The sequence below is a fragment of the Acartia tonsa genome, chromosome 7 (genome assembly GCF_053477335.1).
Source record: "Acartia tonsa isolate MP-2025a chromosome 7, ASM5347733v1, whole genome shotgun sequence".
In the NCBI taxonomy this organism is placed as follows: domain Eukaryota; kingdom Metazoa; phylum Arthropoda; class Copepoda; order Calanoida; family Acartiidae; genus Acartia; species Acartia tonsa.
Genome location: NC_137266.1, coordinates 20,672,729 through 20,697,900, shown reverse-complemented (window position 1 = coordinate 20,697,900; position 25,172 = coordinate 20,672,729). Strand labels below are relative to the sequence as shown.

Genomic DNA, 25,172 nt, shown 5'->3' with positions numbered 1-25,172 from the left:
GACTGAAAAATAAATAAGGTTTCTGCTTAACTAAATTTTTGTGTCTATGTCTTTATTTATATCAAATATCATTTTTCTGGTCAAGTAGGAGGAGGGAAGATAAAGGGATAGTCATATTCACTTTGGTCTTTAGTCTATCTACAGTAAAATCAGTAGTGGTGTGTTCAGAGGTGGTGTTACACATTTAGTGGATAAGAAAGGGGAAGTAAAGGGTGTGGGCATTTTTTAGCACACCCTTTTGTTATTTCCAATGCTTTACACCTCCCCTCTGAACCAATTAGGATTCACATAGTTATATGTTTAAATTCTGTGAAGAAAATGAACAGGGTTTATGTTGATCTGTATGTTGTCTACAATTAACTTCAACTTAAACTAGTATGAATATGTAAATATTGAAATTATTAAAAACAAAAATATTATGTATTTTCTATGTGTTAATACTAATACTTTAATAATGCTTATTAAATATTTATTAAAATTTTATTATGTTTCATGTTTCAAAGAATTATGTTTATTTTATATTTATTTTTATTATTGCATACATACATGAAGCATATGCATTCATTTCATAAATTATGTAAATAAAAACAAGGTATAACAAGTTAACAATGATTACAAATATGATGACAGAGCAGCATTTCTCATCCCTAAAAATAAAATAAATGATTTTTTTTATTTTTTGAAATTAAATTTTGATTAAAAATGAGTTTACCTAATGTATCATAGCTTCTATTTGTTCAATTTCTTTCTCTGTTACTCTGCTGCACTTACTGCAAACTGATTTTCTTGTCATTCTAAACACAAAAAGTAAAATTAAGATTTGCTCAAGAAAATGGAAAAATATCAATTCATCATCAAATAGAAACATGATTTAGATTCAGCACTTCATCAAAAAAATATTGGACCATGGTAAAAAAATGAAGTAGCGGGTTTTGTTGTATTTCCAAAGTAGCTTTTGATAGGTTATTTATTATAGGTAAACATTAATGATTGCCCGGCAGGGTTAGAGCCCCCACAGGGGCTAGAAATAGGAGAAAAGCTACTTTGAAAATATGACAAAACCCATAAACCCAAAACCCATGATCCAAAATATTTCAAAACAAAAGTGTTTCATACCACTTGTTGATTTTTTAACTGAAAGAAAGGCAAATAAAAAATTTAAGTACCTGCTCCCCTGGCTCATCCTGCTGGCAGGTCTGGTTGGAGGTCTGGAACCTTTCCTACTTCCACTTATAGATCTAGCTGCAACAGATGGTGCCTTGCTACTTTTTCTACTGCCACTTACAGATCTAAACAATTACAGTATTCATTAAATATATCATTGCAAAAAATGCTAAAAATAAATGTATACTACAAATAAAATTCTTATCAATTGAACAATTTCAATAATGCAATTCACTAAAAAACCCATTGAATAAGGTAATTGCCAATTAAATTCACAAATATCATACTCAGATAATTTGTAGATTATTTGCATAGAATACAGAATGAATGGATAACAATAATTGTCCATACCTTATTGATTGTCATAAACTTTAATAACTAAAAAATTTATATTTTTTGTACCTGGATGTGCTTCTGGCTTTGCTGACAACAGATGATGAATCTATGGCTTGACTCTTCACACTTTTTACAGATTTACTTACTACTGAGGCTGAACTACTAAAATAGACAAATAATTTCAGTTGTCTTGGAAATGTTTTAAATCAAATTAAATCACAATTAATAACAAAAAATAAATTTATGACATCTGGAATAAACCTTAAATTGAAATTAAATCTTTTTGACCTGCTAGATGATGAGCCAGATTCCAAGCAATGCAGACAATTACAGTTCAAACCTTCTGAAAGGTTATGGTCAAGTATTATTTCATCTTCATTTCAACTGTTATCAATTGAAGAGTTTTACCTTTAAATTTTCCATTAAAGCAAGCAAAGTTTTCATGGTCAGTAGAGCAACAGCAGCAAGATTTTATTCTTGTAGGTAAAGTTGGTAAAAATTCTGCTATTTCTTTCCTAAAACAAGGTTTAAACAAATATTTTACAACCAACAATAATTAATTTTTAAACCAACACATAACATCTTCTTTGTAACTAGTTAAAATTCTAAAAAAATTACCTTTTAGTTACACAGAAATAAACAATAACAACAGATATAATCAGAAAAATGAAACACCCTGAAAGATATTTGGAGATTACATGAGATAAATTTGATAATGTATGATTTTTTTCATTAGGGTTAACAAATTAACAAATTATATTAATAAAAATAAACATTTATGAATAGAACATATGAGACAAAGGTATATAGTTTAACTTTAGTTATATTACCTATTATGAGACCAAAGCTTAAGTCAAAAGATCTTGGGTCTAGATTGTATGCTGGTTGCACAACTGATACCTGAAATATAATGAAAACAACACTTTTTAGATAATTTTGATTTAAAAAAGATTTGCATATAACAAATATTTCTTAACGTCAAAGAAAGAGAAGACAATGGACTCAAAGATTTTCCACACTAGTTCTGCCTTTAGTAGCTTTTAATATGGGAATGTTGAAATAGGAAAATACAACCTAAAATAGTTTTCTCTCATCTCTACCAAAGAAGCAATATTACCAACAATGGATATATTATTACTTGAATGTTGCACCAGATTTTCATGTTCTCTGATAAATTGATACTTCCAGCTTGCTAAAATAACGATACTCCTATCCCTCCCTTTACCTAATTCCCTCCTCCTACTGTATAAACGAACTGACTAATAAATGAGGTCCATATTAGCAAGCTAATCTTTTTTTTATTTCTTTTTTTTTCGTTTAAGTCAAACCTAACTGTTACAGGAATCATCATATTGAGTTTGAAATCAATAGGAATATTTTACCAGGCCAAAATTGCCTGACAGACGTACAGACAATAATTATAGAAAAGCTTCACTTTAAGAAATGAATTATGTCCATAACTCACCACAGGCTCCCCTTTACATCCTATCAACTGAACCTCTCTGAAACAAATAATAAATATCTGTTCCATAATTTTAATTTCTATGCTTAGTAAAATATATTTGTATATTTTATTTATAAGTATGAAGCAAAAATGTATAAAACTTTCTATTAACAGGAAATATGAAGATAAATTGAAATTAATATTTTTTTTACTTATTAAGGCATTTGATATTGAGAAAATGTATAAAATTCAAACAAATAGCGATAAATTTGAGGGTATTTTGTGATTCCTCTCACTTTTACTATTGTTCATTAAGTTATGAGAAACATTCTTATAAAATTGTTTGTCAGAATCACATTCCCTATTTCCTGAATCTAGTATGTAAATTTGTATGTGTATCTATAATCGTGTGTGTGCGTCTATGGTGTGTGTGTGTGTTTCTATATGTACTTTTCTAAAAACACATTATTGTACTAGACTTGGGTTCATAGTAAACACCAAAAACTGAACATTTTTGAGGATGTTTTCAAACCAAACTCCGCCCTACTTTACATACACAGTGAAACTTTTTTCATCAAAATATATTATGTTAAAAAGATGGTTTGTTTAAAAGAAGATTATTAATAAACAATTTATATCCTATTTCAATCAGTTCCAATGAACTCTGTGCAAAAATAGAAAACTCAAATAAAATTCCTCACTTAATACTTTAGATAACTTGAAACTTTTTATACAATGTATAAAGAAAAATTTTATTAATCAATAAAAATAGCCAGCGATTAATTCTGAATCTTAAAATCTCTAAATGAACCATATTTTTCTATAGTGAAACAGACTTTTCCCTTAGAATAATTGACGCTTTAGTAAGAAACTACGCAAGTCGTTATACAAAACTACTGTAATAATTTCATAAAACTAAGAATACCCAAATATGAAAAAAAATAGTAAAAATCCAGTGTCTTCTCCTTATCCGGGAATTATTATTGTAAAATGTAATGGTACTAAATCTGTATTATTTTTATTGTAATACCAAAAGCTATGGACGATAAATTGATGTTTTTTTTTGAAAAGTTAAGATAATGCTAGTTTGAACTACCCAACATAGGCGTCCAAGGGGGGGGGGTAATGGGGCGATTACCCCCCCCCCCCCAAACGATTTTGGGGGTGCTGTAGGCACCCCCAAAATTTTTTTCATTTTACTCCCCCCATTTAAAATTTACCCCTACCCTGGGTGTGCCTTAGGTAGGGTTGGGCCGGATATCCGGCTCTATAATTTTTTATACTTTACACCAAAAATCTCTGCTTTTAAAAATCTTAAATGGCTATAATTTTCTTATTATTGAAGCTAGAAGAACATTTTTTCTGAATAAGTTTAACTTTATGTAAATTTATATAAGATTTCTGAAGATTTACTACTTTAATATCTGGTAATTAGGATGGTTATCCGGCCGGATATCCGGTAATTTTGCCGGATAACCGGATATTTGCCGGATATCCGGCGTTGGCCGGATATCCGGTCGGTTACCGGATATCCGGCATTTGAAATCAGCCGGATATCCGGTATCCGGCCAAAAAAGTATCCGGCCCAACCCTAGCCTTAGGCACCCTCAACCATTTAGGAGGGGGTATTTACCCCCCCGAAACAATTTTGGGGGGGTAAATACCCCCCCCAAAATAAAAAATCTCTAATAAAAAAAAATTTTGCGCGCTTCGCGCGCATTTTTAATTCTATATATTTAATAAAATTTAAATTACCCCCCCCCCAAATTTTACCCCGGGGGTAAATTTTGGGGGGGGGTAAATTAAATTTACCCCTGCCAACAGGTTTCAGGGGGGGTAATTACCCCCCCAAGCAAATTTTACCCCCGGGGTAAAAATTTTGGGGGGGGCCATTTTACCCCCCCAAAAAACGATTTACCCCCCCCTTAAAAAAAATTTGACCCCCCCCAAAATATAAAGCTTGGACGCCCCTGCTACCCAATCAAGATTTTATAAAAGTATAGCCCAACGAATGAGAGATCGTTTTTGTAAAACTTTTTATCATAATTTAGTCCTGAATTTAACAGATCGAGTATGGCACTGAAAAATTGATAAACAGTTGTAAAATTCTCTGTTTTGTATAAACATTGAGTTCATTCAATAATAACATACACACACACACATATACGCATATTTGATAGTACATAGCACACACCCCCCCCCCCCTTCACCCTAAAATAACATGTAAGATATGGGGATTTTAGTAAACACCGAACAAAGAAACTTCAATAAAAAGAAAATATATTTCTTATACTCTTCAGTTTTTGAAGAAAACTAATTGTGAAAACTAAGTTATTGAACCTGAATAGTTAGAAGTCTAAATGCCCAATGTAAAATTTTCTTAAATCAAAGCTTAATCTATAGATATGGTCTGCCCATCCGTACGCCCGTAACTTATCGTTAGTTTATGGTTATTATAATTGTCCTATTAATTTTAAACTTTGCATAATGATTTCTGTAATATTTTGGTACAATTTAGAAAGCTTTAATCTTTACCAGAAAGTCTGTCGATCCAAATTGTCCCTTTCATCTAGTTATTTTGAATGGTGATTGTTAGGACAACAAGGTACAATGTCATAAGCGAAGCATCTCTTTAGTCAAGTCCTATAAATGTAAGTATTGCCTTAAAACAGAATCATATAATATTTTAAAAAGAATTGAGCATTAATATTCTGCTTATTAAGTTCTGGCACTGCAATTGTTAATGTTCGTTTGTCCTACCGTCTGATTTTTTCGCTTTGCTTTTATGACATTGTCTTCCTTGTTTGTTTTTATCATATTAAATCCTATACAAGCAGCATAAAACTTTGATTTTCAGAAAGGTTCCATACTGATAATTGCTGTTCCTCTAAGGAATAAAACAAACAAAAATAGTTTCTGTCAAAATATTTTAGTTCAAAAGAATTTATTTAATTTTTCTTATTTCAGAGTAAAGACTGATAAAATGTTATTAGAGATAATTTTGTTCTTTCTTCTGTTATTTGTACTATTTTACTACTACATTACAAAGGAAATAACCTCTTTTTAGATCTTTATTTCAGTTATATAAGATAAATATGTTAACAAACAGGGATCTAAAGGGATAAGACAATGGCCGATATATTGATGTAAATTCCCAACAAATGATACACAAAATTACCTCTTCTGTAGATTATAATTATTGGTTTAAACGTTTGGACACTAAACTAATTGGATCAATCAAAATTTATTTAAAGTCTCAAAGTTGTTAAGCCAACGAATAAGAAAACGTTATTAGAAACTTTGGAGACTAGTGTACTAAACAGCCCCCTTCCTTACTGGTTAACAAAGTTTAAATTGTATCTATACAAGGATGATAATATTCATAAAAGCAAAAAGTCAATTATATATAGAGTAACTACTCACTTAAGGATGTATTTAAAAAATATAAATTAATCACTAAGATATTACCTAACCATCTAAATTGTTTTTTTTTGTGTACTATGATATTATATCTCTTCTTTTTGTGCTAATGTGGGGAGAACTAATGTATTGACTGACTGATCAAAGGCAAAATTATCTTTTTTTGTTCAAATTTTATAAATGATTATATAAATTCAAGCTTAAAAAAATTGTGTAGGAAATTAAAATAAATCGTATTTGAGTAGAAATAAAAAAAATAAAAAAATTTAATTATTAAATGCCCTTTTGAAACTGTTATTAAATCTAAATTGTTATAAAAGTATGTCATTTTCTATTTTAACAAAATGTCAAGCATTTGTTTTATACAAAATTAGATCAATAAAAAATTTCCAAATTATCATACATATGTGGGTTAGAATATTTCCAATAGCACAAAAAAGGACTTTTTCTTATAAAAAACAAAGCATGCATAAAAAAATTCATCTAAATTTTAAGACTACAAATTAAGACTAAACTAAAGTATAAAAGAGTTGTTTTGACAGGATTTCAACTACTTCAAAGGACAAAATATTGCTGTATGTGCCCCTAGCTTTCCATGGGGTAGTGAAGCTTGCAAGAAAGTTTTTACTGGGCAGGTATTGTTCCATTTTTCATTTTATTTTGTAGAACTTGTAGAATAAGAAAACACTATAATAATAGGAAAACAAACCTAAGTTAAAATTATTTTTTTTTTTTAAACCTTCAATTAACTTGTCTCACTGACCAATTTTTCTTTATGTAAGATTAAAAGAATTTTGAAAAAATTTAACTTTTTTCTTCAGGTAAACTTTCTGAAGTTTGCAGATGAAGTGGTTCAACTTTACCCCAAAGAAATGGTTATTGGTTTCTACTTTTTCAGGTATTAAATTTTATACCTAGGAAATAGTTAGTTGCAGTTAAATTTTTTAAATCAAAAGTAAAAAATATTTGGTAGCTTGTTGCCCGAAAATATAGAGATTGGGGAAAATGGGAAGTTTTCTCCAACTAAAAGTAAAGATTTAAGTAAACATATAAAAATTTGTGGAAAGTAACATTAACAGTTTAATGTAAAGAAAATTAACCATTGATTTAATTTCATTTAGGTCTCCTAGATTTATGATCAATGATAAGGCTTTGGCAAAACAGGTTCTTATCAAAGACTTTGAATACTTTGGAGATATTCCTTCATTTCAAACTCATAATAAGGAATGAAAATATTTATTAACATTTTTTTCCAGAATATTAAAAGAAAGGTTTACATTAAAGATCCTAACTAACCAAGGCCACTGGAATGATGATATTTAAACAAACAAAAAAGTTGAAATTAAATATATTTATCAAATTTCTAGTACTTCAACTACATTGTAGCCAACTTGAAGGGAAGTGAATGGAAGAAAGTAAGATCCTTCATTACTGGAATCTTTTCTGCAAACAAACTGAAGAGGATGTTACCCAGCATTCAGAAATGTGGACAAAACTTTGAAAGTCATCTGTTGAAACTAAGTCAAAAAGACGAGGAAATAGATCTGAAAGCATTGTCTGGTGACTTTACACTGGATGCAATCTTTGCAGGAGTATTTGGAATAGAGAATGATAATTTCAACAATCCTGACAACATATTCAGAAGAATGGCGCTTAGAATGGTAGGGGCTGAAGGATATGCAGCACGCAGTACATTTGCAACAATGATTAATATTCTTCTTATAAACACAGTTCCATGGTTGGCGAATGACATTCTAAAGCTAGATGTCATGCCCTCTGATGCTCTTGAATTCTTTGCTGACATTGTACGCAAAACTTATCAACAGCGACTGCTTTCTGGAGAGTCTCGAAATGATCTTGTTGATCTGTTAATTGAGGAAATGAGAACTGCTAAAGAAAAAGGCACTGATGAGGGATTAGATTTTGAAACAATGCTGGTATCCAACTGTGTGCTCTTCTTTAGCTCCGGATTCAGCACATCATCTGATGGTATATCAGTTGTAGTGCACAGACTTGCTATCAACCCTGAGGAACAAGATAAAATATATGATGAGATCAATGAGGAGATTGGTGATGAAGAAATCACTCTTGAGAGATTACAGAACTTAAAATATACAGAAAAGTTTATACAGGAAGCACTAAGATGTGCTAATCTTTTAAGTGGATTAGAGAGGGAGTGCACTAAGAATTACAAAATTCCAGGTATAGCATAATTTTTTGGTTATTTGACACAAATAAAATTTAATTGTAGAATATTTCTCTAAAATGCAATGACCATTTTCATATATCCTAATATATAAAGTAGTAAGCTTTTTTTGTCTGTAGCGAAGGATCTTGCTAATCGCTGAACCGATATGGTCCTCCTTTACAGTGAAGCTACTTATAGGTTTTGGGGTGGTTTTAGGCTATTTTATTTTTATGAATAGTTTAAGTAGGTATGGTTTTAGGCTATTTTTCTTCCCCTACACATTTCTTAGAATAGAAAGCCCCTAGGTGCTAGGGGCGCAGCCGCTAGTTCTTAATAATACAGAAGTTTTGATACTAGTAAATATTAGTTATTATTGGATGCGCATATTATATATTAACTGATCAACAAATAATTTATCTAATAAAATCAATAAATAAAAAAAGCAACTTTGTAGTAAAATCCTTTATGATCAATCTAGGAACTGATGCAGTTGTGAAAAAGGGCCAAACAGTTGTTGTATACACCCCATCAATTCAATTCAGTGAAGATAACTTTGTAAATGCCAAAGAATTTGACCCAGAGAACTTTGATCAGAGTAACCTAAAGAATAAATTTGCTCACATGGCTTTTGGACAGGGGCCTAGAAATTGTATTGGAATGAGGTATGTTGAAATGGTTTAATTTGATTATAATCACATTTTTAATAATAATTCATAGTTCAAGGGGTTTTGTAAGGGGGTGGGCAAATTTTATACCCCCCGCGCGCCTGTTGTTTTTTGGATTACAAAACCCCTTTCAAATTTCATAGGGTTTTATACTGGCCCAGTAACCCTTGCCAATGTCTACTAATGTGAAACTACAAAATCGACCCACCCTAAATTGTTTACACAACTAATAATTAAAAGTGAATATTAATAGATTTCTGGACTCATAAAAATTAAGATTTCAAACCTAAACGTACTTCTGCTTATACACTAAAAAAATTAACCCTTTATTGGAAAAGTATATTTGTTGACCGCCAATACATTTTGTCTTAATTGTGATTATTTCTTTTGCAGGTTTGGAATGTTCATGATGAAACTTGGCATCATATTCTTGATCAGAAAGTTTCGTCTTCATCGTGGAGCCACCATGAAGGTGAATTATACATTAATTTATTGATTAAAGGAACCCTGCAAGAAATACAACACATCCCTCCATGACCGAACTTTAGATTTAAAAAATATCCCAAATATTCGGACAATTTGGCGTTCAAATAGGACCTAGTGTTAGTTAGAATCAGTTAAAAACAAAATCCTAGCCGCTCCTTCTTGCCAGATATGGCCATTTTAAGATTTCAAGTCAAATAACATTAAATATCTAAATAAAACCTTAAATCTTCTACCCCTTCTAGATAAGCTACACAACCAACAAGCAGGCATCTAAAGGGATAAGGCAATGGCCTATTTATTGATGTATATCCCCAATGTCAATACACAAAATTAACCCATCTTTAGATTACGATAAGTGGTTGAAACGATTAGACGCTTATCTTAATCAACCAACCAAACAGCCCATTATGCATTCTCTTTCTCTGACCAACAAGCCACACTATTTGAAAGACTTGATGAAATGTAAATTTATTTTTCAACAGTTTAACGTCATCCTTGTTCAGGACAAGTTGGTGTACAACATGGGCATTACTGACTTTGAAGGTGGTGTTAAAGTCAAGTTGGAAAGAAGATAAAACAGTCACAAACCATTCAACTCTTGTGTTAAAGTTAACAAAGCAAAAATGCCAAACTTTTGTATTTTATTAGCACTTTAAAAATATAGAACAATTTTAGCAATTTCTTCGAACTTACACGTTTGAGATTGACAAAATCATTAAATCCATAATTATGTAGCTGCATTAATTATAACACTGTTCGTTCAGAGCTTATCAAATCAATGCGATTTAATGTAAGATTATTAAGTTAAAACTTAAAAAACATCATAAAAAATGTATTTTTAAAAATTATTCATTTAAAATCTCCTCTTATTTGTAAAAATACCTAAAGTGTATGTTTGATAACTGTATACACATTCTAGAACACCATTAAACATTCATGACTGTCTTTCTTAAAAACAATTTCTTCAAAATTATTCTAATCTTTAATTGTTTTTTCAATTTATGATAACAAGGTTTTTTGGTAATTCTTAAATGTTGAATTTGTTAAAAAATAATAGTTATTTCTCGCATCGTATTATAAACGGCTTTCCGCGGATAAAGAATGTACAATTATAAGATTAAAATCAGTTTCATTAGCCCCGAGGTTCCGAAGGCACGGGCTAAAAAAACTGGTTTTAATCTTATGATTGTACATTTTTATATTCGTAGAAAGCTGGATATAATACGATGCTAGACATAGTTTTTTCGTATGGATGAGAACCGGTTCCTATCCACCGGATTCGAATGAATACGAGAAAAGGTTTAATTATGTCTCCATAGAATGGAACATAATTCTTTTTATCAAAATTTTCTCTATAAACTATTTATTATTGTATACCTATATAATTATATTTTACTGAAATAAATCTTTGATATAAAATAAAGTTAATTTTTTTACAAATTTAATAAAAAAAAAGGATAAAAGTAAGTAAACAAATATAATATTGTCCTTAAAAAGTGCAGTAAAAGCAATCTGTAAGATAACAGTCAACTGTACAATAGAAATAATGTTATAGATTTAGTAAATGTAATGTTGTGATTGGTAGTAAGTTATTCATTATAAGGTAGATTTTCTTTTCAGGAATAACTGTATCACTTCTATTAGTTCCAGCATCCTAGCTTACCTTATAGCGCCCATAGTGCCATGAACCTCCAGAATTTCTATTGAAACCTGTTTTCCCCTCATCTGACCACCAGACACCTATAATACATGTTGTTGTAGTTATCTCATGTATGAGATGCAGGGAGGGATTGATCATTGGGCTGTATATAACACTAGTCCCCAAAGTTTTTTTTAATAAAGTTTCTTATTGGTTCACTTAACAACTTTGGGAATTTTTAATGAATTTTGGATGATTTATTATGTTGAGTGTCCTAACGTTTCAACCACTAATTGTACATCCCCAATTATTGTACACAAAATTGACCCTTCTATAGATTACATTGTACATCAATTTATCCCTTTATATCCCTGATAGGGATGAAATACAATTAAATATACCATAGGGTTGACATTAGCTCCATGAATTTAAGATTTTCTATCATTAAATTACCTTTCCATTCCATATAAATTCTTTTCTCTCATTTTGTGTCAATATTTCTACACGTTCTCCTACTGCAACCTAAAATAAAGAAAATGAAAATTTGCATTTACATCAGATAAATGCGAATAATTGTCTAATTCTGTACCAGCGGCTGCGCCTCTAAGGACACCAAAGGAAATAAAGGAATGGGGTGAGTCGACCCTTCACTTTTAATTTTAGTTTTAAAACAAGGGAAAAAAATTATGGGTGGAGGGATTTTTTCTATGGTTGAATTTATTGAGATGGTGGACCTACAAGAAGCTTTATTGTAAAGATGAACCATCTCAGTTCAGAGGTTAGCGAGATCAATCACTACAGACAAAAAAGCTTACTACTTTGTTTAATAGGATAGATATCGACATAGGATCACACGCTTTTCCTCAACAGTATAGCGGATTTAAAACCGACACGCAACAAGCGGCCAATGGATCCTATAAATAGACACATTTGCTCAATCAAAACTGGTTTTACCAAAATTGTATCTGTTCCTTCTTCGCGATTATAGAATTTCAAAGATTTTAACAAAAAATGTGTGATGATTTGACTTTAAAATGGCCTTTGATGTTAAATATAGATGCTGTATATTACCCTTAACACATGAAAGCAGTAGTTGTTTTAAAAACCTTCTTTTGAAGATTAATTATAACTTATAAAATTGTCGACGGGGGTACCTTCTGATTTTAATTAATGCTTGTTTTTCTTCAAATTACCTTGAAATTTTAAACTTTGAAAGTAAAAACAGTAATAAAAAATCAACATATCATTTAACTATAAATACTGGCACAATTGATTTACAACATATACTTTTTTTTAAATTGAAGCTTTTCTACAATTGGGGTTGGTTAGTCTGTCCGTCCATCAGTAACAGTTAGCTTTTTAGGTGGAACAATTACCTTTTTCATTAACTTGGACATGTCAGAATTTTCCTATCGATTTCAAACTTTGCAAGGTTATTCTTGTACTAATTAGGTACGGTTTAGAAAGCGTATCAATTCTATAATCTTTAGAGGAATGTCCATACGCCAATTTTTAATATGTTGATTTTAACTTTTTTAACAACAAATTTTTATGTGTAAAAATCATCTAATTGATCTGATTTTTGTAATACTGATTCCTAGGACAACAAAGTTCAATGTTTAAAGCAAAGCATCTTTAAAATCAAGTCCTAAAATGTAATTAAGTCCTTAAACATTATCCTTTATTTAAACAGTTTTTTTAATTACAAACAATTAAACAAATTTACTTACACATTTGTTCCGACTTTTATAACTTTATATTCTGATTATTCACTTCTTAAACTGCACAATGATAATGTCAGTTTGTCCTACGGTTTCATAGCTTCGCTTTTATAGATGTTGTCATCCTTGTTTATATAGAAACAATTAGCATTGACACTCGAATTATGTTTTTAAAAAAAAGACAAGATAGTATTAAGTTATCAACCACATAAACAATAGATTGTTGAAGACATTAGGCCTTTAATTGATTATATCAAAGGACTGTTATTAATAAGTATACCTAGTCAAATTAGTTAACAACTTATTCATTATACATTAAATAACAAGGATGACAATTTCCATAAAAGTGAATCTATGAAAGGGTAGGACAAAAAAACATTAACAATTGTAGAGTGTCATAACTGAATAAGCAAATATATATGTCTAAAAAAATGTAAGTAAATTTGTTGCAAAATATAGGATACTGTTTAAGGACATTCCTACATTTTTTATATGCTTTGTTTATAACATTCTACCTTTTTGTAGTAGGAATATAAAAAATGTTTCAAATCAACTTTTTGTAAATAGACAACGATTGTAGAATTGCTATGCTTTCTAAATCGTACCTTACTACTACAGAAATAACCAACCATGCCAAGTATAAAATCAATAGGATAATTATAAAATGCCTAAATTAACGATAAGATCTATCCTTTATGGACAGACAGAAGAACAATAAATATAGAAATGAGATGTAAAGGTTTTCTAATCTAACCTAAAGACTAACCTTTATTAGTTTGTTAACGTAAAAAAAATATAATTATAGATGAACAAGGACCAAAATCTTTGACCTATTTAGATTATGATCACATTTTGAAAAAGGTTTTGCCATGTCTTAAATAAGATACAAAATTAAATAATAATTGTTTTCAATTGCTAAATAATCTTAAATACACAAGACAATAATTTGGTGTTTAATTAAGATATACTAGCTCAATATAAAAATAGCAATTGTGCCCCTGCATCTAGTTGATCTGTTTTCTAAGGGGTAAAGCATAAAATCATTCAAAGACTTAAATCTAAAATTCAATAGCTTGAACCCATCCTGAGACCTATGTGAAGCTTTAATAGAGTGTAGAATTTAATCAGCTATCGAAATCTTAAGCTACAGACATATCAGATGATCATTATAACATTTTTGCCAAATTTAATTCAATTTATATAGAATTTTAAAACTTTAAATTTAAGTATATCTCTTTTAAATAATGTTTTTAATGAAACCTTTTTGCGTCATATATTAACTTACTTACCTTTTAAAAGCAAAGCTTTTCTATAATTATTAAATGCGAAGCTTTTCTAGATAGATAGTTTTTTTCGTTAATTTAGGCATGTTAGAATTGTCCTATCGATTTCAAACTTTGCATGGTCATTCCTGTAGTAGTTTGGTACGATTTAGAAAGCGTAGAAACTCTATAATCATTACCAGAATGTCCGTGGTTCATTTAAAACATGTTGATAACTTAACAACTTTTTAACAACAAATTTTTATGTGATCTAATTATCCGTTTGATCTGATTTTTGGTATATAGATTCCTGGGACAAGAAAGTACAATATTATAAGCGAAGCAACTCTATAATCAAGTCCTAAAAATGTAAGTATGTCCATAAACATTATCCTGTATCAAGCAGTTTTTTTAACAAATTTACTTACAATTTTGCTTCTGTTACTTTTATATTCTGATTATTGAGTTCTGACACTATACAAGTGTTTATGTCCGTTTGTCCTACCGTTTCATTGCTTCGCTTTTATGGATGTTGTCATCCTTGTTTATTATATCAATTATTTTATCCATATAAAATTCAAAATGATTTAGAACAGAAATATTTACTTTTGTGTAATAAACGGCAAAGTAACTAAACAATTAGAATTAATATATAAAAAGTACTTTTGATAACTTTTTATATCACTAATAATGCATAAAATAACCATTGTTATAAATCCTAAATATGCAGTGTTGAATTGTCTAAAGAAATATTGTTTTTAAACCTCAACAAATATGAAAAACTTATATTAACAAGCCATGAACATTAAGATTAAATGCTATTTTAAAGTCAAATCATCGCACAGTTTTGGTTAAAATCTTTGAAATTCTATAATCCTGAAGAAGGAACAGATATAATTTAGGTAAAACCAGTTTTGATTCAGCAAATATGTCTATTTATAGGATCCATTGACCGCTTGTTGCGTGTTGGTTTTAAATCCGCTAAACTGTTGAGGAAAAGTGTGATCATATTTGAATTATAAACACAAACTGATAATCAATTTTGTTTAAAAAAAAACATAAGTAGGTTTTAAATCCAAATAACAATTGTATTTTTTTATATTAGAATAAGTCCTTAAATTTCAGGGCTGTATATTATCAAATATTATTTCAGTAGATAGGCGTACAGGAGGTGTCAATTTTGCAGGTGTTGGCAGCTGCGGCTAAAAGCAAATTTGCGGCTCTGGCTTTTGGTAGCTGTGTATGGATATGGGTGTCTGGTTCAGTCCAAAGAAGATAAAGTATAGAAGAGAATCCAGGTAGAAGATTCTGCCTGGCTAGCCTGATGAAAAATTGGGACATTTGAAAGACCAAAACGGCTACAAGGCTGTTAGTAAATCACATGATTTAAGTAATTATTCTGAAAAAATATTCAAAATAAATTCCTTTTGCATTAATTTACTAAAAGCCTTGTAGCCAAGCTTCGACCTTTCTCTTCCCTATTCACAATGGATTAAAATCGAATTTTATGTGCAAAGCCTTAAAAATTTTAATTAAAGTAAGCAACTTACTTTTCAAAAATGTACCAAAATTAATGGTCTCAGCATTTATATGATAGGTTTCGCTCCTATGCTGTTTTCAAACAGCTGATTATACATACTAGCAACTACATCCATACATGAACTTGAGGTAGGGGAGGGGGGGGGGAGGGGTTGAACCCATTTAGCTGACCCTTTATAATTAAAAACGTGGACAATCATACTTATCAAAACAAGGTGTACTTGAAAAGTAACTTTTCAACTTTGTCTAAAACGACCAAGCATTAAATGCTGGAACCACCTCCATTCTATGACACTAATAATTTTAAGGGTTAAAGAATAACCACTGTAAATGATAGCAATTTATTCAAAGACTAATCATACAAAACACAATATGAAATCAAGTTTCAAAGGCTTAAAACAAATATTTAACAGTATCTATTAGACTTTGATACAAATTAAACTTTTTTAATTTTGTCCAACTAGTCATTGTGATTTGTACTTCAGCAATATTATCTTTACTGCGCAAGTCAAAGATTCCTTCAAATTTCCCAGAAATATTTAGGGTTTTCACTTCTATTCCTCCTTATTCTATGGTTCAGTCATATGACTAAGGATCAGTCTCAGGCGTTGGCTGAGACTTACGGTAGCTGAATTGAAATTTGTTAGGTGAGGCTTGTTAAGTTGGCTTTAAAAGCTGCACTGTTGATGGTGGCTGTGGCTGCAGCTGCTGAGCCCTGACAAATTTGTTAGTATTTATATTGGTAAATAAGCTAATACAAATGATATGGAATAGAATATAAATACAAAACAATTCAGCTCTACACATTTCAAATTTGTTTTTATTCAAATTAAAAATAGCCCCTGAAATATTTCTGCGCAAAATCAACTTCAATAGTAGAATTTATATTAAATAAATCAATTATTTTTCAAGTGTATCAAGTAGTTGACCATTAAGTTTCTCTGTGTATTTATCTCTATATAAATAAATTGGTGATAAATATAGTCTTTATGAAATATCTTTTTTACTCACAGTTTAAAAAATAAATATATAATGGTCCCTAAAAGTATAGTACTGGTAATTTTGTTAGTGCTGTTTTGTTTATTGAATTTATCTTATATACCACTCAAAGTTATGACAGGCATGGATATTTATTTAAACACAAATTTTAACCTAATTTTTTTAATTGTTAATGTTAATGACAAAAATTGGTCTAATATAACATAAAATTTCATGACCTAAATTGCAATTTGGTCATCTGATCTAAAGAATAGCTGCAGGGAATAATTAACTGTGGCTTTTTGGGGATGTAAAATATTTTCTTTGGCAAGAAAAATTCGTTTAAAATTAACAAAATCAAAACTCCCAAGGTGGACCAGTTAAGATTTTATTGTCAGTAGACTATACATAAACACAAAATTATTTATCCAGCAGTGCTTTTTATTCTACTAGCGGCTACGGCCCTAGAGGCCTCTAGTGGCACTTTAACTGTTTTTGTTTGTTAAAGTCTCTACGATAATTCTTTACGTACGATACCTCTTTATGTTACGTTGAAGTCTCCCATATATTAAAAAATTATCGATTTTTTTATCATTTCTCTTGGGAGGGTGGTTGTACCCTCCCCCAAATAGTTATAAACCTTCCCGGGACCCATGAGAATCTACCCTGTTAAGGAGAACCCGATCGGTTCAGCGGTTAGCGAGATCCTTCGGTACAGACACACAGACAAACAAACATCCTGTTACTTTAGTATAAGGATATATATTTTTACTTTTGACTTCTTTCTTGCATGATGTGTCTAGCTAGTAAAGTGTTTTATGTTAATAGTTTTATTTTTGTGTTTAATAAATATTAATGAATACAGTGGCATATTGTATAATCCTAATTGTGAGTCTTGGAGCATCAGGAATTGCATTGAATTTCTTAACTTAATGCTATTCTAAAACCTTATATCAAAATACAAATCAAGATAAAACAAACTTTCTGAAGCAATAGAACCAAGAAATAGATGCACGAATCACATTTGAACTTTAAATTGGAGATGCGACATCCAAATTTCAAAATTCTTTGAACGTACGAACAAGATTCTCAAAGAAATGCTTCGCATCTAGTCCACTTTACTTATATTCTCTATAAATTTAACACCATATAAAACTTTGATCTAAATAATGATTGACAGGCCATAGTAATTATTGCGCGCACTTCAGGCACAAGACACAATTACTCTGGTCAGCCCTTAGGCACTTTTTATGTAATTTTATGCATTTACAAGTCTAATATTACCAATATAATACCATATATGGGTAATACTAGCCTAATCATGGTAATCTGTATGTGATTGAATATTGTTATATGCTTATATAAAACATTATATCTATTGTTAAAGTAATCATGTAACCATTATGTAATACTAAGTATACCTATAGCCATAGCTTTATTTACGTCACAAGTTTAACATACAAACACTTTATTAAACAGACAAGGACTTAGATCCTGGTAAATAGTTGTTGTTATAACTTGCACTTCTTAAAATATCTCAGTTATTCATTGACTCTTGAACTATCAAGTTCTCCTGGCTTAAAGGTAATGATCTTAGTTAATTTAGCATGCATTGTAGTTTAAATTTAGGTCCCTTAGTACTTAGCATGAATTGTGCCTAGGTCTTATGTTAAAGATCTTACACTATGCACAATTAGATGCTTTGGACTTAGGGCACTTTTCTGTCCTACACTACTTATGTTTATTATACCCTATCCTGTAAATATTTCATACTTAACTGATTCACTTGTAATATAAATACACTTTATAAAACCATCTTCCTTCTTAAGTGCTTAATATACTTATATGATATAGATCGAACATCTATTTATTCTTAGCTTAAAGCAATATAATACCGCGCGTTGGTCTTTGTTGAACTGCCACGGGTTCAACCAAATTCGTATTATACTTGTGGGAATAAAAGGAAAAGCATTCTACACTGACGAGCCGACGCTGAGAATGTCTATGTGTATTGCAGTAAAAGTAGGATTTAGTAGTACTTATAGAAGAGTGTTGTCCATGCCATAATATTGGACAAGCGCCCCATTCGCACTACCAAAATAGTGAACCTTTTCCTATTCTACAATATAATATGCATTCATAAAGCTTAAATACCTAAATAAAAGAATTTAAATTTTTGTAGGTTTCAAAATATCAAGAAAAATTATTCTCTATGCATGCATCATTTTAAGTTGTAATATTTTAAACAAAAAAGCAAGGCAAACCTTTTAGTGGAGCCATATGGCTTATTATTTACTTCAATCATACTTATACTAATAATGTAAAATGCATTTCTTTTTACTTATGCTTGCAATCGTTTTTATGTAAACCTTAACAATCATAAATTGGACATGGACATTTTTAAGTGTATCTCATAAACTATCCAATAAAAGTTAGTTTTTTCTCAAATTCTTTTGAAAATCCTTATTGCAAAGTCTAGCCCATAATTCTACGTACCTCAACTTGTTAAATGCACTTCATGCAACAATCCCTTTCAGTGCAATTTTAAAAAGTTCTTTGAGAATTAACATGAAAAGTTTCTTTTATGTGCTTTAATTCATAAGTGAACATAGATTTGTATTTTTAAATTCATTATTAAAAGTAAAAATAATGAATCATTGCAATTGTAATAGGTATAATATTCATCTACTACCACAAATTTCCTGAGATGCAGTACTCTATCATGACATCAGCAGCAAAGTCTTTTATTTTCTGGCACATGACAATGGCTGTTGTAACTTATGGATACATCATCTCTGCTTCTTCAGTTTTTAAGACTCAGGTAGAAACTTTCAAATATCATTGATACAGCAATATAATGTAACTAAAAAATCATTGCATAATTAATTTAAACTGCTGGAATTCATATCTAATTGCGCATTTTCTAATTTCAGATTGAGGAGAAGTTTGAAACAAATGGCAATGACACTTGCTTCTGGAGCCCAGCTGGGATGCAGCCAGGATTATTTACAACAATTTCTATGGCTGAGTTTCTTTTAATTAGAGTTATATTTGAGTGTGCACCATACAGAATGTTGACTCTAAAAAATAAGTTCTCGGGATATCTTTTGGCTTTATCAGTGCCTATTTCAGGTGCATTTATACAGATCTCAAATTACTACAAACACAAAACTTTATGTAACAGGCAAGTTTTCAACTTCCTGCTTTACAAGCTTAGGATGTCCAAACCCTCCCAAATTGCTTTTACAAATACAAGAGTTACGTTCTACATTGTCTTGATCATAATAACAGCTGAGTCTTTAGTACAATTATTGAGATTTATCAATAAATTAAGAATGTTAAAAAAGAAAAGAAACACCATTTGCCCTGGCAATTTAGAAAAATCTAATAATATTTCAAGTTTTCTTCAATTAGGAAATCCTTGCAATATCAATCATGAACCAGGAGTGTTTAATGTTGAAACCCCTATCTTAAATGTATCAAGTATTGACAATGGTGTATTTGTAAAGTATCCTATCAAAGCCACAAAAGAAACAAGTATTTTTTACAATCAAGTATTTTTTAAATACTACAAGACAAATGAAACTAATTCCAAAACTACCATACATCATGTCACAGTGGCCCACATAGATCCACTACCAACTGTAAATGAAGTAGAACCAGCTGGATCAAGAATCTTTGTCAGACAGATTGATAAGCAAGAGCCAAGGAAATCCACTGAAGTAGCGAACCCACCACCTAGTGTTGTGAAGCCAAAACAAGTATCTAGACTGAAACGAGCTAATTCGGTCAAATTCAAAACCACTGTAGTGAAGGTTGGAACAAATTTTGGTTTACTTGCAAGCATTATAGTTATAACAGGCTTGCTTTTAACTTGGAGAACTTTGATGGGAAGTGAAAACAATATACATCTGTTCATAAGTGCAGTTGTTCATGACTTTACTATACTTGGCTTCCCAATATACTATCTGGTTACTTCTAATAAAATCTTACAATTTGTAAAGTGCAAATGTAATCAAATAAAACTAAGCTTTATTCACTACTAAGTACTGATTTTGTTCAAGGTCAAATTAAAAATATTTTCAACAATTTTTGTTAAAGACATGAATTTTATCATTCTTGGTATCTTCTATTCTATTCTAATCTCCTTCTTTCTCTTTCATTTTCCGCCTTTTTTTATGACCTGTTTGTCAGTCCCTGTTTTGTTGTGCTTCACTGCTTATGGATTTTGTCATCCTTGTTTATAATCTAAATTTATTCGACTAATTATTTACATAAAATTGTAAATGTAATATTGTTGAAGGTAATTCATGAACTTTGAAATTATTTATTTAATAAATTTTTAATATTAAGATGTCTATTGATGGTTAGATTTTAATTAGTTATATAGTTAGGGCAGGGGGAGTGCCTTGGCCTAAAACAAGCACATATAATTATCGTGCATATTTGATTGGTGATGTGGGGTTTTTTTACAATATTATCATGCACGTGACATGTTTACGCAAGATTTGGTTCAGAGATACACCAAAACAAGATGATGTGGTGTATTCCATGCTATCCGAGGCAGATAAGTAGAACTGGACTAACCTTAATCTTCTTTGCATAGCCAGTTTCCCATATATCCTGAAATAAAGTAAAATTACTTGACTTAAGCAAAGTGTTTAACAGCTTTAAGATTATTGAATTCGAAAAGTTTGGTCCACAAGCCAAAAAATAAATGTAATAAGTATAGATTTATAACCCAAACAACTACCTGGCACAGGTCTTGGGGACCTTCTATGTCTGCTAGCAAATTGATTTCTGCCCTTTTAGTAGCGAATTGGCTGTGTTAATATTGGCTGATATTCACACCCCAATTGAAAGTAGGCAAAGTCGGGGTGGGAATATACAGTTATTTAACCCCTTGCCTCTTCTATTTTTTTACTCTAATTGCCAGCGCAGTTCCAGTAAATATCTTTAATGTGTATAGAATAACAAAAATTTAATTAAGGATAAGAACATCCAAAAGTAGCAAGGAGAAGAATTTAAAACATTTTCTCTTCTCTTATTTATAGACGATAGACTTGAAGCCCAGGAGTTGAATTGAACAACCTATTTTTTTATTTTAGTTTTTAAAAAGTTTTGGGAGGGTTGTGGGTGGGTTGATTCTACCACCCTTTCATTTAAAAAAAAATAATTAGTAATAATTTTTCATATAGCAGCCGAGTAACTTTCATTTTCTCAAGATATAACAAACGAACCGATAGACATTGTGAGTTATAGAACTAGCTTTGGTACTAAAGAACGAAAAATGATTTACCTGTACAACTTTTATTCCATTTAAAACTACATCAACATTGATATTAATACTTAGTCGAGCATCCTTTCCTAAAAAGAAAAAAAAATTATTTCCTTTTCATTACTGCTGAATTTTATCCTCTTCAGAGCCATGCTGAAAAATCATGTAACCGCGGAAAATTGTCTAGGTATAAAACAATGCGATGTTTAACGTAAATTGATATGTTTTAATACAAGGATGACAACTTACTAAAGTAGCGGTATGACTAAAAAACATCCATAAGGACGGACAGCCATAAAAAATACCTTTAAAATGACATTTGGCACTGAATTCATAACTCGATCAAAGATAATGGACAGAAAAGAGTTTAAGCTTTCTATCTTTAAGTTAATATAAGGCAAAAGGACAAAGTGAATTATAGAGAAGCCTACCCATGAAAAAAGTTTAAGACGAAACAAATAATAAATATACCAATCCCTTATCGCTGCATAAAACAGGAAAAATAAACCTGGATAACCAGGATGCCAGTAGGTAAACAGATCTCCATCAAAACTGTCCTGCAATCAAAAAACTAAATAAATTAAAATTAAATATGTTCATACATTTAATTTATCCTACAATATACATAGAAGTGGAACTGTTAATGTTCTCCTTTTCAAGGGGGTTTTTGTACAGGTAATAATGTAATGTTTCCTGCAAATTTGAGATGCCCCAAAGACTTGGAATGCAGCTGCTACTTGATTTTCATCTAATTTCACCTCTATATTGCAGGACCTTTGTTTAGGAATTACTATCCTGAGAAAGGGTTAAATAACTGTATTTCCTATCACAATGACCTTGTTCGACTCTCAATTGGGTCTTAGAAATTCAACCAATTGTAACTGGAAGTTAATAGAAAACAATTTGCTAGAAGACGATATGGGTCATTGAAAAAAAAGGGGGGGGGGGATAGTTATCTGTATATACGATATTTTCTATACTACAGATCTGTTGTATAACCAACAAGTGAAATAGATCTAAATTAATATTTGGGGGGGCAGATAAAAAGGTCGCCTTACCCATGAAGCGTTGCCCCACAAAATCAGCTGAAATTATCAAATTTGTTTTCGCATTGAAATGTTAGCAGAGTGGAATCTATAGCCTTCTCAGAAATATACCTGGCAAGGAAACAATTGGTTGCTGGAAGAGGCGTAACAGGTCCAATTTGGATCCAGCTTGGTCAGATCAAGAATTTTAAATGAGTCACAGCTAAAACACATTTAATTAGCTTTTAATAAAACTAACAGGGGTCGGATGTTAAAATCAGTAAATAATTTCAAAGCCCAAACAAAAAAATCACGAAAGACAGACGGACAGAGTGAGTAATAAGATGTTCTAAAAAAGAAAATAAGTGTTATTGATTCATGAATTATGTGTCATCTTTAGCATGACCCTAAGACCGACGGACAAAGAAAGTTGTATACTGGATACTGTTAGCAAAAGGGTTCCCCGAAAACAACAGCAGTCTCATGTAGAACTCAATCAGTCTTGTGGTTGGCGAGATCTTTCAAACTAATTAAATCGTACTGGATAACCTACCTATTTACTACCTCATACGGGCGCGGCTGTTGTCCTTGACACTCTAACGTCAGGTCCAACAACCAAGGATAACAAGGTAGCCGAATCTCTCCTTTGTTCTCCAAACACACGGAATATTAAGTAAAATAAAAACTAACAGACAACTAACTTCTAAAGGCCCTACTCTTGTCTGGAGTTCCAAACTTTGCATTTTGATGAGTAGCGCCTGATTAGAGCCAAGAAATTCCCCCCAACCTACGTATAAATGCCGAGCGCCTGGCATAGCATAAGTAAGAATCATTTTAACGTCGGCTTACCTGGAAACTTGATATGAATGACATAATAATACAAAAATCACTAATTGTACACAAAGTTTCATAATAACAATTTATAATTTACTACGCCCATATGCAATGTTTAGATTATGAAAATGATAACAAAACTAAGGCTAACTCATTTCAAGCATTTTTAGACCCAAATTCTATACATATCTTATATGAAGACATTGTTTATGTTAAAAAACAACTGTCTAATTAAAAGGACATTCCATTGCTAATTTTACTTTAAATTGTAAAAACTATTTTGCAATACTTTATTACTTCTGAATAGTAATTAAGAATCCCTAAAAGTACAATTTAATATTGGCATTGCAATACAATTTCGAGTTTTTTTAGGTCACTGAATTTACTTTTTACCATAGGATAGAAGTTTAGGATGTTTTAATTATAAAATAATATCTTAAATCAAAATTTAGCTTAACACCTGTCCATTGAAATTTAATTACTATGCTTCTCTGAATGTTTAAGACTTATGAGTCAAACAATTTTTAAAATACTATCGGCTGTGCCCTTAGCATCTATAGTCTCTATTTTTGAAGGTATATGGAAGGCCGAAAAATAGCCTAAAACTATACCCAGACTTATCTTTAAGAATAAAATAGATGTAAAACCATTCCAGGACCTATAAGAAGCTTCACTGTAAAGGGAACCATATCGGTTCAGTGGTTAGCAAGAACCTTCACTACAGATAAAAAATCTTACAACTTTATATACAAGGATAAAAAATCACCCATTGAATAAATAAGACGAACAGTCTTTTTAATACATTGAAGGACAAGGTATTTCAAAAACAAACTTCCATAAGTAGCGAAGCACAAAAATATCGACAATTTACAAACAAAAATTGTGAGATACATATATAGATGTTAATGCAATTGATAGCATGACCGACAGGCCATCAGACCAAGGAAATAGAGGGTGTCCCATAGAGTAGTGGTTAGCACACTAAGCTGTGGTTGGGAAAATTCGAGTTCAAGTCCCATCATAGATATTGCACTTGGATGACAAATGCTGTTGCAATTTGTGAGAATATAATAACGCAACCTTCCCTGTGATGCCCTTAGGTTGTAAGGAGGGAGATTTGTAGGAAGGTAGGATCCTACCTAACAAGCAACTGTAATCGTGCTTTCCCTCTTCCATGCTCCTCATTCATATGA

General features: G+C 30.9%; 2 protein-coding genes and 1 pseudogene across 7 annotated transcripts in view; 2 read left to right on the top strand and 1 right to left on the bottom strand.

Moving 5' to 3' along the window:
• LOC145323998 (EH domain-containing protein 1-like) overlaps nucleotides 1-25,172 on the top strand; it is a 303,862-nt gene that overhangs the window by 236,167 nt on the left and 42,523 nt on the right. The gene's annotated exons all lie outside the window — the stretch shown is intronic.
• LOC145325046 (uncharacterized) lies at nucleotides 453-24,166 on the bottom strand. 2 transcript variants are annotated; one of them, XM_080167849.1, is made up of 16 exons: nucleotides 23,995-24,166; nucleotides 23,278-23,368; nucleotides 22,629-22,677; nucleotides 22,142-22,209; nucleotides 21,430-21,465; nucleotides 11,796-11,864; nucleotides 11,367-11,443; nucleotides 2,966-3,002; nucleotides 2,331-2,400; nucleotides 2,119-2,176; nucleotides 1,909-2,015; nucleotides 1,789-1,843; nucleotides 1,567-1,659; nucleotides 1,167-1,289; nucleotides 713-794; nucleotides 453-647 (listed from the first exon to the last, which is right to left on the bottom strand). In XM_080167849.1, the coding sequence occupies exons 1-15, from the start codon at nucleotides 24,054-24,056 to the stop codon at nucleotides 713-715; spliced, it is 1,077 nt and encodes a 358-aa protein (XP_080023975.1). In that variant the 5' UTR covers nucleotides 24,057-24,166; the 3' UTR covers nucleotides 453-647. The 2 variants fall into 2 exon arrangements, with proteins under 2 accessions (XP_080023975.1, XP_080023974.1); XM_080167848.1 differs by having other exon boundaries at nucleotides 1,567-1,662; nucleotides 23,995-24,136.
• Nucleotides 5,916-10,412, top strand: LOC145325047 (cytochrome P450 6B2-like; annotated as a pseudogene). Its single transcript, XR_013881385.1, has 8 exons — nucleotides 5,916-5,996; nucleotides 6,910-6,999; nucleotides 7,186-7,262; nucleotides 7,486-7,621; nucleotides 7,744-8,566; nucleotides 9,031-9,214; nucleotides 9,611-9,689; nucleotides 10,207-10,412. The product of XR_013881385.1 is annotated as a cytochrome P450 6B2-like (transcript).